This window comes from Nomascus leucogenys, unplaced genomic scaffold, assembly GCF_006542625.1.
Source record: "Nomascus leucogenys isolate Asia unplaced genomic scaffold, Asia_NLE_v1 Super-Scaffold_241, whole genome shotgun sequence".
NCBI lineage: Eukaryota > Metazoa > Chordata > Mammalia > Primates > Hylobatidae > Nomascus > Nomascus leucogenys.
This window is the reverse complement of record NW_022095767.1, coordinates 3,589,139-3,603,488: the sequence shown is the minus strand read 5'-3', so window position 1 is coordinate 3,603,488 and position 14,350 is coordinate 3,589,139. Positions and strand designations below refer to the sequence as shown.

Genomic DNA, 14,350 nt, shown 5'->3' with positions numbered 1-14,350 from the left:
AGGCGCCCGCCACCACGCCCGGCTAAATTTTTTGTATTTTTAGTAGAGACGGGGTTTCACCATGGTCTTGATCTCCTGACCTCGTGATCCGCCCGCCTCAGCCTCCCAAAGTGCTGAGATTACAAGCGTGAGCCACTGCGCCCGGCCAACACCAGCCATCTCTAGGTAGCAGCCATCAGGCTTGGAAGCCCGGGCACTGGCTGACAGGGCTCCTTCCTCAGCTGCCAGCTCAAGTGCAACCCCTCTGACTACAGGGAGGCACAGATGAAAGCTGACCAGGAACAAGTGAGGAGCCAGAAGCCACCTCAAGTTTCTTAAGCAACTGAGCCTTGCACCTTCTGCTTCCCAAGTCCTGTGTGTCCCACCAGTGAGAATCCAGTGACTCCCAGATCACAGGCTCTACTACAGAATTTGTGATCTATGACAAAACTGGAAAAAAAACCAAAAAGCCAAGACTACAGTATTAATGATTTATAAAAGTATCTTTAACTGAAGAGCCGATCTTTATTCTGGGATGTAACTTTCTTCCGTGGAAGAAAGGTAGTGTTTAAACACCAGATAGTAGCTGGAGAAGCTACTATTTTAAAATGTTAAAATAACATTTTAAAATGTGATTTACTTGAGGCCAGGTGCGGTGACTCCCATCTGTAATCCCAGCACTTTGGGAGGCTGGGGCAGGTGGATCACTTGAGGTCAGGAGTTCAAGACCAGCCTGGCCAACATGCTGAAACCCCATCTCTACTAAAAATACAAAAATTAGCTGGGCGTGGTGGCACATGCCTGTAATCCCAGCTCTCAGGAGACTGAGGCAGGAAAATCGCTTGAACCCGGGGTGGGGGAGGTTACAGTGAGCCGAGATCGCGCCATTGCACTCCAGCCTGAGTGACATGATGAGACTCTGTCTCAGAACACACAAACAAAAAGAAGTATTCACTTGAAACCAGGTATGGTGGCTCACAGCTATAATCCCAGCACTTTGGGAGGTCAAGGCAGGAGAATCTTACTTAAGCCCAAGAGTTTGACAAATAAGACCCTATCTTTATTTTAAAAAATAGTAATAATTAGCTGAGTCTGGTGTCGTGCACCTGTAGTCCCAGCTACTCAGGAGGCTGAGCTGGGAGGATGGCTCGAGTCCAGGACGTCAAGATTGCAGTGAACTATGATTGTACCACTGCACTCCAGCCTGGTTGACAAAGCGAGACCCTGTCTCAAAAATAGTAACGTATTTACTTGGAAAAATTTTAAAGTCAGCAACTTTGTGTAGTCCCCAAACACAAGAGTGCCAAGCGGTATCCCAGCAGAGGTATCACTGGTGTGAGCTACACCCAAATCAACACAAGGTAAAACCAAAGAAAGCAGCTTCCTCTGTGATCTCAACTATACCAATACACAAGCAACAGGCTTCCCTTCCCAAGGGCTGGCAGACGAGGCGATGTTACGGCGGCTCCAATCCCTAGATGCCTAGAACGCAATCTACCTGAGTCCACGAGACTGGCTTCACACCACAAAGCAGATCCCACAGACCTACAACTGTTACCCAGGCCTCTTGTCTACTCCAAAAGAAAGTCCTTCACCAAAGTCTGCCAAATAGAATCTATCTGCCAAATCATCTCCTACTCTTTCCTGGAAAATGATGACGACAGTGTCAGAAAAACTCATAAAACATAACAGAATCTACACATCATGGTCCACCAGAGGATTCACAGATGGAAATGAATTTTAATATTGTTACTTTTGAAGTCCCAAATACTTTTAAGATTTACAATAAAAAACATTCTGACACAGAGTCCATGATGAATATTTCCAGTCTTTCGCCAGACTGCTTAAGCTCACCTATAAACTACAAAATGTATAAATAACTAATTACAGCCAAAGCAGGTAACAAAGTGTCTAACCTATATTCCACAGGTGCATACTATGGCTACGAATAAACTACCCAATCTAACCACAGAAGCTGAGCATTTGGTTTGGGGTTAATCCACATGACATGACTCACCATTGAGAAAGCGTCTCTCACCATGCTTAATGGGCACAGCACCTCTGAAAACAAATCCTTCCCTGGCTAATCATGCCCTCTGAGAGATTTCCTCAGTAAAGAGATTAGAACTATCTCTTGTCATTTCCAACTTTTAAAAATTGACCTTTTTGGAAACCGACCACCAACTAATTCTTGACAGACTTGTAGAGAATGACCCTCAAAGAAATATCATTCAAGACACATATTCAAGCAGACTGGCCACGGTGGCTCATGCCTCTAGTCCCAGCAGTTTGGGAGGCTGAGGTGAGTTGAGTGCTTGAATCCAGGAGTCTGAGACCAGCCTGGGTAACACGGCAAAACCGTGTCCCTACAAAAAAAATACAAAAAATTAGCCAGGTATGTTGGCGCACGACTGCGGTCCCAGCTATGCAGAAAGAAGACAGCCTGGCTCCAGGAGGTCAAGGGTACAGTGAGCCATGATTGCACCACTACACTCCAGCCTGGGGTAACAGAGGGAGACCCTGTCTTAGCAAGGGAAGGGGAAGGGGAGTGACATATTCAAGTTTAGATGATGTGATAGTATAAAAGTGATGTCCTGAAAAGCTCTTTTTTAACATGTCCAATCCTATTTTCTCACTATCTTCAGGATAAAATTAGGGGAATATTCTTCTCTAATCCATGTATATGTATATGTATATAAACTTAACTCTGCAAGTTTTTTTAACTTTTGGCTGGGCACGGTGGCTCACGCCTGTAATCCCAACACTTTGGGAGGCCGAGGCGGGCAGATCACCCGAGGTCAGGAGTTCAAGACCAGCCTGGCCAACATGGTGGAAACCTGTCTCTACTAAACATACAAAAATCAGGCCAGGCACGGTGGCTCACATCTGTAATCCCGGCACTTTGGGAGGCCGAGGCAGGTGGATTATCTTAGGTCAGAAGTTTGAGACCAGCCTGGCCAACATGATCAAACCCCGTCTCTACTAAAAATACAAAAATTAGCTGGGCGTGGTGGCAGGCACCTGTAATCCCAGCTGAGGCAGGAGAATTGCTTGAACCCAGGAGGCGGGGTTGCAGTGAGCCGAGATTATGCCACTGCACTCCAGCCTGGGTGACAAGAGTGAAACTCTGTCTCAAAAACAAAACAAAACAAAACCAAAAATTAGCCGGACATGGTGGCGGGCGCCTGTAATCCCAGCTACTCTCTACTTGGGAGGCTGAGGCAGGAGAATCACTTGAACGGGAGGCGGAGGTTGCAGTGAGCTGAGATCGCGCCACTGCACTCCAGCCTGGACAAGAGCAAAACTCCATCTCAAAAAAAAAAAAAAAAACTAATTAATTAATTTAATTAAATTAAAAATACGATTAATGCCTGTAATCGCAGCACTTTGGGAAGCCAAGGTTGGTAGATCACTTGAGCTCAGGAGTTCAAGAACAGCCTGGGCAACATGGTATAACCCTATCTCTATAAAATATTAGATCGGCATGGTACCATGTGCCTGTGGTCCTATTTACTCAGAAGGCTTAGGTGGAAGGATCACTTGAGCCCAGGAGCTGGAGTTGCAGTGAGCAGGGATCGTACACTGCACCCCAGCCTGAGGGACAAGAGTGAAACTCCATCTCAAAAAAAAAACAAACAAAAAAAAAACCCTAATAAAAAGATTGAGTGCCTAATCTGCGAAAGACCACCAAATGGTGAGTGACTGCCTACCCTCTCTTAAGGTCTTCATGCCGTTCTCATGCATAACACTCACTACTTTTGGAGTTTCTCATCAAGGAAAGGGTGCAATTTGAAATGGCAATCCCAATACCCTGAAATTGTGATCACATCTCCTGAGGGACAAGGACCCCTCTGCCCTTGTGAGAACCATCCCTTATATAAAGTGATTCTTCACAGAAATCCCTTAAGTCCTGCACTGCTCTAATGTATGTAAGGTTTGGAGAGCACTATTCACAGCACCATCCCAGCTCCAAGGCCACCACTGAACTACCCACATGACTCAAGCTCTTTCTGTCTCTAGTGCTTTACCAGCAAAACCAGCCCAACCTGTATGCATGGTAGCTCAGACGGACACTGGGACAATCAACAAAGAATGGCAAAACAAAAAGCAGCTTATCTAGGGAAGCAGTACTGCATGTGGCTAAGAGCTAGGGTCACTATGTCGTCACTAGGCCTCGGTCCTATGGAGGTTACTACCTACACACAGCTTTAAAAGAGACTCTTGGCACACAGTAACTGAGGCAATGATGTATTTTTCTACCAATAATTTTATTGAGAAGGGTAGAGAGGGGGACTGATTCACTCCTAGCCTTCTACTGTTCAGACTTTAAAACTAGTAAACCAGAGCCAAGGCTGAGAAAACCTAGGCATTATAATCATTACAGACTACCAAAGGGACAATTTAGCTTTTAACCCTATGACTGCAAAATATGGTAATGGGGAAGTCCATTGGAGAACCACCCCTCCCAAAAAAAAAACAAGCAAGCTAATCTTTGCAGGCTAGTATCTCTTTCCCTAACCAGAATAAAAGCAAAGAGCCGAGTGAAAGCAAAGGCCTGGCAGCAGGCATTCAAATAATCCAAAACCCTGTCTTCTAATCTTGAGCTTACCATCTGAGATGCCTCCAAAATCCTTTTTACTGAATAAACAATCACTTTTTAAAGTACAGCAAACACTCGAATGCATTGTATAGAGAATCTGATTTAAATAAAACAATTCAAATGACTGTTTACTGAGTGGTTACCAAGGTAGTATCATGAAAGCAGCAAGCTGCCTGGGAGTCAGAATGGCCTCCCCTGGAGTCTTTAGGTCAAGTTTCTGAACCTGGGTTTAAGTGTTTAAAACGAAGTTTTCTTGATTGTCAAACGGAGTCAACTCTAACAGTACGTCCTCAGGAATCCACCCTAAATATATATTTTTATTTTAAAAAATAACCAATCCATCTGTTTCTGATTCACCCACAAAATTACTCAGGAAGGGGCCGGGTGCGGTAGGTCACGCCTATAATCCCAGCACTTTGGGAGGCCAAGAGTGGAGATCAGCTGGCTGCCAGTGCTCCAACCTTAAAACGCTATAGCAACTTCAGTGGGTTTTTTTGTTTTAAGAAAGAGTCTCGCTCTGTCGCCCAGGTTGGAGTGCAGTGGCCCGATCTCGGCTCACTGCAAGCTCCACCTCCCAGGTTCACGCCATTCTCCTGCCTCAGCCTCCCCAGTGGCTGAGACTACAGGGGCCCAGCACCACGCCTGGCTAGTTTTTTGTATTTTTAGTAGAGACGGGGTTTCACCGTGTTAGCCAGGATGGTCTCGATCTCCTGACTTCGTGATACGCCCGCCTCGGCCTCCCAAAGTGCTGGGATTACAGGCGTGAGCCACTGCGCCCGGCCTGTTTGTTTTTTTTTTTTTTTTTTTTTTTTTTTTTTTGGGAGAGACAGGGTTTCACCATGTTGCCCAGGCTGGTCTTGAACTCCTGAGCTCAAACAGTCCTCTCACCTCAGCCTCCCAAAGTGCTGGGATTACAGGTGTGAGCCACTACACCCAGCACAACTTCAGTTCTTAATAAAGCATGCACTTAAATCTCTGCTCTTTGGATACTCTCTTCTCTGCCTCTCCCCAACCATCTTCTTCTCCTCCACTTCATCTTCCTGTCATGAAGGAACAGGTCCCTGCCCCCAGCAGGTGGCGGGGGTCACCTCCTCCACTCTTTCTACCAAGCAACTCCACTAACTTCTATCACAGCATAATTACCTTACTACAAATATGTTAATGGCCTCTCCACTCTGCATGGAGTGCAAAAGTATAGGCTTCTAAAGAGCTTTCTTTGTTAAGACTTGTAATTAAAAAAAAAAAAAAAAAAGTTTTCCACAGGCCCTATCAAAAACATCCAAGTGTTGCCAGCTTCCTAAACTATCCTCTATGAAGCTAGTACTAGACTTTGAGACTTCGAGGCTCTTTCTCACAAAGGCTATTTTATTCTACAACTTTCAGGTTCCAACAGTCCACATGTAGTTGTAAAATGACTCAGTCACAAAATGACTATTTGAAAATGGACAGGGGAAAATGGAAAATTTGAGAAATGCACCCCATATGCTATAATCTATTAATTTACCCTATCACCTAGCAAGTTCTACCAGCACTCCTTCCTGCATACGGTAAATAAATTTATCTTAAAGCCCTCCAAATACCACCCTCAGAAATCCTACCAGCTTCCGTAGATAGATGCTGAAAAAGTCAAAATTAACACATTCCTTCCCAGAGTTTTCAATAGTAAAATGCTGAAAATAGAGGAAGCTTTTCTCATTTCTAAGGGCCAGTAACCATGGTATTTTATTTCTCCCTACCTAAGTAGGGAAAGAATCTGGAATTTTCTCCGGATTTATTATCTAACAATATAGCTAGCACTTAGGGAACGTTCTTAACGTAAGCGTTCAGCTAGGCAGGGCGCAGTAGCTCATGCCTGTAATTTCAGCATTTTGGAAGGCCTAGGCAGGAGGATGGCTTGAGCCCAGGAGTTTCAGACCAGCCTGGGCAACACCCGGAGACCTCGTCTCTTCAAAAAATAAAAAAATTAGTCGGGCATGGTGGTGCCGCGCCTGTGATCCCAGCTACTCAGGAGACTGAGATGGAAGGATCGCTTGAGCCCGGGAGTTCGAGGCTGCAGTGACCTGTGATCGTGCCACTGCATCCCAGCTTGGGCAACAGAGCAAGACCCTGTCTCAAAGAAAAAAATTAAATATATAAGTGCTCAACCACATTCATTTTAATCTCCATAAACTAAGTTTCACACATTACAATATGAGGAAGGCAAAATCACAGACAGAAAGGAAAGAAAACGGAGGAAGTCAGTATTTAATGGCTACACTTTCTGTTTCCGATGGTGAAAAAGTTCTGGACATGAAGTAGTGACGGTTACAGCACACTGAGTCAGTGTACTCAATGCCACTGAACTGTACGCTTAAAAAATGGTTAAAATGGCAAAGTCTACGTTATGTCTATTTTACCATAATGAAATAAATGTCTGGGAAATCCAATGTTTACCCAGGCTTCCCCTTCCTTCCTGGCCGCTGATCTTGGAGCCAAAACCTCTCTCTCAAGTGTCTGTAATCAGAATGAATGAGTTTCACCGGGGCACAAGTCGATGCTTCCTCCTTTAAAGAAACTTGTAAAAGCCAATGAGTGGAAGAGCCCCGAGCAGGTCTCGAAAAGCTGATGAAGCCTGAAAGTAAATGAACCCGCCTCATGACAGAACAGCTTCCCCAGAAACACGGGAAAAAGGGGATTCCTCCCCCGACTTCGTGTCTGTCTGCCTCTGAGGGTGAACGCTGAGCAGCAGATCCCATTTCTCCGCTAATACCTGCGGCGCACCCGGGGAGGAGCGGGAAGCGGCGAGGGACTTGAGCCAGGGCCAGAGCGTGGGGCGAGGGGCGGTTCCGAGGGAGGCACTTCCCGCGGAGCGCGGTCGGCGCGCGCGGGGACTCAGGGGAGGGGCGGGAGGGGAGCCCCCCGACCCGGCCTCGCGGCCCTTCCTGACGCTTCCCTCGCTCGGTTACGGTTGACTCGGGTTGACTGCCCGCGAGGCCCCGGGCGCACACCCCCTCTCCTCCCCCAACGTTACGGATCGGAAAACACACCCCGGGAGGAGAGGGGGTGGAGGGGTGAAACCCGGCCCCCGAGGTCACCCTCCCGAGGAGCGGCCGGGTAGGCCTCGGAGACTCTCCGGTCCGGGCCCGCGCCATCAACCCCCATGCGCAGCGGCTGGGCCTGAGGCCTCGACAACGGGGTTAGCCCCGGCCTGGATGGACTGAGGGTGCCGAGGCTCGAGGCCCGGGGTAGGGGACGATTCTGGAGGCTCCCCCGGCTCCCCGCTTACGGCCCTGGACGCCGCCACCCTGGGCAGGCGGTACGGGAACAGCCGGGGCCGAGACCGCGCGGGGGTTAGGCCGCCAACAGACCTAACTGAGAAGTCGGCCGCGGAGAGGAACCCTTACCCGTGGCAAAGGACCGTGGGATACTCACCCCTTAGGGCCGGGAGCCCCGTTGCCGCTCGGCACGCCGGGCGCGCCGCTCTCTTCCTCCATTTTGATCTCCGTCGCCGCCACCTCGGCCGCCGCTTCGACCCCTGCCGCCATTTTCTCCGCGTCTGGGCTTTGTGTGAGCGAACGGGTTGAACCGCGCTGCGCCTGCGCGCCCACGTGACCCGACGCGACCAGTAACACCTGCGCGCGCAGCTGCCGGCTGCCTCCTTGGCCCCTCCCGCCCCAGGTCACGCCCCCGCCGCGCGCAGGCGCAGACCGCCAGCTGTTGATTCCTTCTCTCTCTAGATACACTCGCGTTAGGCACCGACTGGCTGTTCCTGGCGCCCTTCCTCGGAGAACGATAAAGGAGGCATCTCCCCACTCCACGCCACACAAACACCTAGACCCAGTCATTCTCAGCTTTCTGTAACCAGAGCTGGAGCATAGGGGAAGCAATCATCCTGTCTAGAGATTCCTGGAAGTTTTAGATCAAGCTTGTCCAACCCGCGGTCTGGCACACGATTCGTAAACTTTCTTAAAACATTGTGTCTTTTTGTGTGATTTTTTTTTTTTTTTTTTTTTGTGGTAACGCAATTGCGCGGTTCTCCAGCGCGAACTTTGTAGCCAACAACGGAACGACATGGAATAATATCAGAGTATTATTCGTAATTCGCATTATAATTGCAAACAGTTCGGCCAGAAGAAATGGAAAACTGTTAAAATTCACTAATAAAGGCCGGGCGCGGTGGCTCACGCTTGTAATCCCAGCACTTTGGGAGGCCGAGGCGGGCGAATCACGAGGTCAGGAGATCGAGACCACGGTGAAACCCCGTCTCTACTAAAAAAATATAAAAAATTAGCCAGGCGTGGTGGCGGGCGCCTGTAGTCCCAGCTACTCGGAGAGGCTGAGGCAGGAGAATGGCGTGAACCCGGGAGGCGGAGCTTACAGTGAGCCGAGATCGCGCCACTGCACTCCAGCCTGGGCGGCAGAACGAGACTCCGTCTCAAAAAAAAAAATAAAAATTCACTAATAATGGGGCCAGGCGCTGTGGCTCACGCCTGTAATCCCAGCACTTTGGGTTTGGGAGGCCGAGGCGGCGGATCACCTGAGGTCAGGAGTTCGAGACCAAACTGGCCAACATGGTGAAACCCCGTCTCTACTAAAAATAAAAAAAATTAGCTGGACGTGGTGGCGGGCGCCTGTAATCCCAGCTACTCGGGAGGCTGAAGCAGGAGAATCGCTTGAACCCAGGAGACGGAGGTTGCAGTGAGCCGAGATCACACCACTGCACTGCAGCCTGGGAGACAGATTGAGACTCCATCTCAAAAAACAAAAAGATAACTATTGAGTACTGGGCTTAATACCTGGGTGATGAAATAATCTGTACAACAAACCCCCATGACAAGTGTTTACCTGTTTAACAAACCTTCACATTCACCCCCAAACCTAAAAGTTAAAAACATAAAATTTTTAAAAAATTAATGGCCGGGCGCGGCAGCTCACGCCTGTAATCCTATCACTTTGAGAGGCCAAGGTGGGCAGATCACGAGGTCAAGAGATCAAGAGCATCCTGGCCAACATGGTGAAACCCTGTCTCTACTAAAAATACAAAAATAAGCCGGGCATGGTGGCAGGCGCTCGTAATCCCAGCTACTGGGGAGCCTGAGGCAAGAGAATCGCTTGAACCCAGGAAGGAGGAGGTTGCGGTGAGCCGAGATCGTGCCACTGCACTCCAGCCTGGTAACAGAGCAAGACTCCATCTCAAAAAAAGAGAATAATAATAATAATAAAGAGCGAAAGGACTCTGTTGCAATGTTGCATAAAATGAATCATGACAGAATTCAGGGTGTATTCTGTACTAGGCATAATGCCGTATAGTCTTATTTTTGTACGCATTCGTGGCTTCAGTTTTATGGTGCTGTGCAGCCTCCAATGTGCCATTCTCCAAGTGCAGACAGTCGAATTGGCACCATCAGATGTTACGTGTGCTTGTGGCAACTTGGGCAGTAAGATGCAGCGATTATCTTTTTTTTTTTCTGAGATGGAGTTTCGCTCTTGTTGCCCAGGCTGGAGTGCAATGGCGTGATCTCGGCTCACTGCAACTTCCACCTCCTGGGTTCAAGCTATTCTCCTGTCCCAGCCTCCTGAATAGCTGGGATTACAGGTGCGTGCCACCACGCCCGGCTAACTTTTGTATTTTTAGTAGAGACAAGGTTTCATTATATTGATCAAACTGGTCTCGAACTCTTGACCTTGTGATCCGCCTGCCTCAGCCTCCCAAAGTGCTGGGATTATAGGCATAAACTACCGCGCCTGGCCTTCAATGCAGCGATTATCAATAATACGTCTGTTTTTTTTTTTTTTTTTTGGAGACAGTCTTGCTCTGTCACAGAGGCTGGAGTGCAGGGGTGCCATCTCAGCTCACTGCAACCTCCACCTCCTGGTTTCAAGCTATTCTTCTGCATCAGCCTTCCAAGTATCTGGGATTACAGGCGCATGCCACGACACTTGGCTAAATTTTGTATTTTTTAGTAGAGATGGGGTTTCGCCATGTTGGCCAAGCTAGTCTCGAACTCCTGACCTCAGGTGATCTGCCCACCTCAGTCTCCCAAAGTGCTGGGATTACAGGTGTGAGTCACCGCGCCCAGCCTATCAATAATATTTCAATCTACCTTTGTAAATGATAGCTCACTGCAAACTTGAACTCCTGAGCTCAAGCGATCCTTGCCTGTTTAGCCTGTCAAGTAGCTGGGACTGCAGGTGCATGCCACTGCACTTGGCTAATTTTTTATTTTTATTTTTTGGTACAGATAGTGTCTTGCCGTTTTGCCCAGGATGGTCTCGAACTCCTGAGCTCAAGCGATCCTACAGCCTTGGCCTCCCACAGTGCGTTGTAAGCGTGGGCCACTGTGCTGGTCCTTAGGAGATTATTAAAGACAGGTTAGCACCAAATTAAAACTCTTCTCTATGAAAGTATTGGAATAGATTTGCAAAGAAAACAGTTTTCCTTTTCTCTCTCTCTCTGTTTATCTCTCTTTTTGTAGAGACAGGGTCTTGCTATGTTGGCCAGGATGGTCTCTAACTCCCAGCCTTCAAGCAATCGTACTGCCTTGGCCTCCCAAAGTGCTGGGATTTCAGGCATGAGTCACCCCACCTGGTCTCTCTCTTCCTCGTGGCATGTCCTGAGGCATCTGTACATCAACTCCTGGGGCACCATATGCCAAAGTTGGCCTGAGGAAAGATGAGTGTCAGGCTGTGTAGGGAGTTCAGCTGCAGGGGCAAGGAAGGCCCCCCCGAGGGGCAGGAGAGCTCATGTGCACAGGTGTGATGCTCCGTTTTTGCAGACCACTGGCACGTCAGTCACCCCATGCCTAGGAGGCCCTGCCCATCTCTCTGGCCACCTGCCCCTCAATCACACTGCTCCAGCCCTGGGGTTCCTCCCTGCTGTGCTCTTCCTACAGGCTAAGCAGTTTCCAGCCTCTGGGCCTTTGTGCTTAGCTGTTTCCTCCACTCCCATGGTCACACAGGCTTCTCCTTGCCCTTCCAGTCCAGGCAGAGTTTTTCTTCCTTTGTGAGTGAGCTACATACTAGGTGGGGATTCATATGGAAAACAGACCTTGAGCAATCAGCTCCTCCACTCTGAGGCTCAGTTTGCTTAACTGAAAATATGGTTAATACGAAATGCACCAGGCTGGGGTGGCTCACACCTGTAATCCTAGTAGTTTGAGAGGCCGAGTCAGGTGGATCATTTGAGGTCAGGAGTTCAATACCAGCCTGGCCAATATGGCGAAACCCCATCTGTACTAAAAATACAGAAATTAGCCAGGCATGATGGTGGGTGCCTGTAGTCCCAGCTACTCAGGAGGCTGAGACAGGAGAATTTCTTGAACTCGGGAGGCGGAGGTTGCAGTGAGCAGAGATAGTGCCACTGCGCTCTAGCCTGGGCAACAGGGCGAGACTCCATCTCAAAAAAAAAAAAAGAAAGAAAAGGAAGAGGGAGGGAAGGAAGGAGGGAGGGAGGAAGGGAGGGAGGGAGGGAGGGAGGAAGGAAGGAAGGAAGGAAGGAAGGAAGGAAGGAAGGAAGGAAAGAAAGAAAGAAAGAAAGAAAGGCACCAGAACTCACCTTTCAGGGCTGCCCTGAGCTTTAAAAGCAGACAGATGCCAAGAGCCTTTAAATATAAAAGAATCGGCAGGCAGAAAGCACTCAAGAAGTAGGTGTTGTTATTAGAATAACTGCATTCTGGGCCAGGCTCGGTGGCTCACGCCTGTAATCCCAGCACTTTAGGGGGCCGAGGTAGGTGGATCACCTGAGGTCAGGAGTTCAAGACCAGCCTGGTCAACGTGACAAGACTTCATCTCTACTAAAAATACAAAACTTAGCTGCCTGTGGTCCCAGCTACTTGGGAGGCTGAGGCAAGAGAGAATCGCTTGAACCCGGGAGGCAGAGGTTGCAGTAAGCCAAGATCACACCACTGCACTCCGACCTGGGTGATTGAGTAAGACTCTGTTTCAAAAAAAAAAAAAATAATAACAACAACAACAAAAAACACGCATTCTGCATCTTTCCTGAGTCTTCCTCCAAAAGGAGTCCTGGGGTCACCCCAGCTCCACTTCCTACAGCTCTGGGACCTTAGATTAAGGCTTCCCTGCCCTGGTCCTCAGTCTTCTTACCTGTAAAATGGAGGTAGTAACCACTTCTTCCCTAACAAGTGACGTCAAAGGAGGGAAAGACTCAGAACTATGCCCAATCTATAGTCACCCGAAGTCAGTGTGGATATTGTCACCATTTTTTAAAAATTGTTTGTTTGCTTTAGAGACAGGGTCTTACCCTGTTGCCCAGGATAGAGAGCAGAAGTATAATTATAGCTCACTGCAGCCTGGAACTCCTGGATTCAAGGGATCCTCCACCTCAGCCTCCTGAGTAACTGTGACCACAAGTGCATGCCACCATGTCCAGCTGATATATATATGTATTTATATATTTAGTAAAGACGCAAATATATATATATTTAGTAAAGACAGGGTCTCACTATGTTGCCAAGGCTGGTCTCAAACTCCTGGGCTCAACTGATCTTCCTGCCGAAGCCTCCCAAAATGCTGGAATTACAGGCGTCAGCCACCAGGCCTGGCCCATGTTGGACTCTCTACACTTAACTAAAAACTAATAGTGGCTAGGCGCAGCGGTGCATGCCTGTTGTCCCAGCTGCTGGGGAAACTGAGACAGGATTGCCTGAGCCCAGGAGGTCGAGGCTGGAGTGAGCCGTGATTGTGCCACTGCACTCCAATCTGGGTGATGCAGCAAGACCCCATCTCAAAAAAAAGAAAAAAAGAGGCCAGCATGGTCTGTGGACTGGTAGATGCAAAGTAAGAGGAAATTGTTTTTATGTCTACTTTATTTTTCTATTTTTTATTTTTTGAGACAGAGTTTCATGATGTCACCCAGTCTGAAATGCAGCGGTGCAACTGATCTCAGCTCACTGCAACCTCTGCCTCCCAGGTTCAAGCGATTCTCCAGTCTCAGCCTCCAGAGTAGCTGGGTTTCCAGGCACCTGCCATCACACCCCACTAATTTTTTTTTTTTTTTTTTTTTTGCATTTTTGGTAGAGACGGGGTTTCACCATGTTGGCCAGGCTGGTCTTGAACTCCTGACCTCAGGTGATCCACCCATCTCGGCCTCTCAATGTGATTACAGGTGTGAGCCACCATGCCCAGCCCTTATGTATATTTTAAAAATCATTTCTTTTATAACACTGCTACCTGATTTTCACTTAAAGGCTGAGACTTTGCTTCTTCCCATGGGCTTCAGAACAGATTCCTCAAAACAAGCCAGTGGTTTTTATTGTTTTTTGTTTTTGTTTTTTTTGAGACAGAGTCTCGCTGTCTCGCCCAGGCTAGAGTGCAATGGTGCGATCTTGGCTCACTGAAACCCCTGCCTCCCGGATTCAAGCAATTCTCTTGCCTCAGCCTCCCGAGTAGGTGGGACTACAGGCATCTGCCACCACGCCCAGCTAATTTTTGTATTTTTAGTAGAGACGGGATTTCACCATATTGGCTAGGCTGGTCTCAAACTCCTGACCTTGTGATCCGCCCACCTCAGCCTCCCAAAGTGCTGGAATTACAGGCGTGAGCCACTGTGCCTGGCCAACCAGTGTTTTTTTTGTTTTTGTTTTTGTTTTGTTTTTGAGATGGAGTCTCTCTCTGTTGCCAGGCTGGAGTGCAGTGAGGCCATCTCAGCTCACTGCACCACCTCCCAGGTGCAAGCGATTCTCCTGCCTCAGCTTCCTATGTAGCGCCTGGGATTACAGGCGCGCACCACCATGCCCAAGTAATTTTTATATTTTTAGTAGAGACAGGGTTTCA

General features: G+C 48.3%; 1 protein-coding gene across 7 annotated transcripts in view; it reads right to left on the bottom strand.

The window, feature by feature from the left end:
• HNRNPM (heterogeneous nuclear ribonucleoprotein M) overlaps window positions 1-8,328 on the bottom strand; it is a 44,156-nt gene extending 35,828 nt beyond the window's left edge. For 3 of the 7 annotated variants that reach the window (XM_030807887.1, XM_030807888.1, XM_030807891.1), the window contains exon 1: window positions 7,991-8,268. In XM_030807887.1, the coding sequence (XP_030663747.1) occupies window positions 7,991-8,103 (113 nt within the window). In that variant the 5' untranslated portion in view covers window positions 8,104-8,268. Of the gene's footprint in view, window positions 1-7,990 lie in introns of all 7 variants that reach the window. The other 4 variants (XM_030807892.1, XM_030807894.1, XM_030807890.1 and 1 more) reach the window with 3 other exon arrangements.
• Window positions 8,329-14,350: the final 6,022 nt, after the last annotated feature.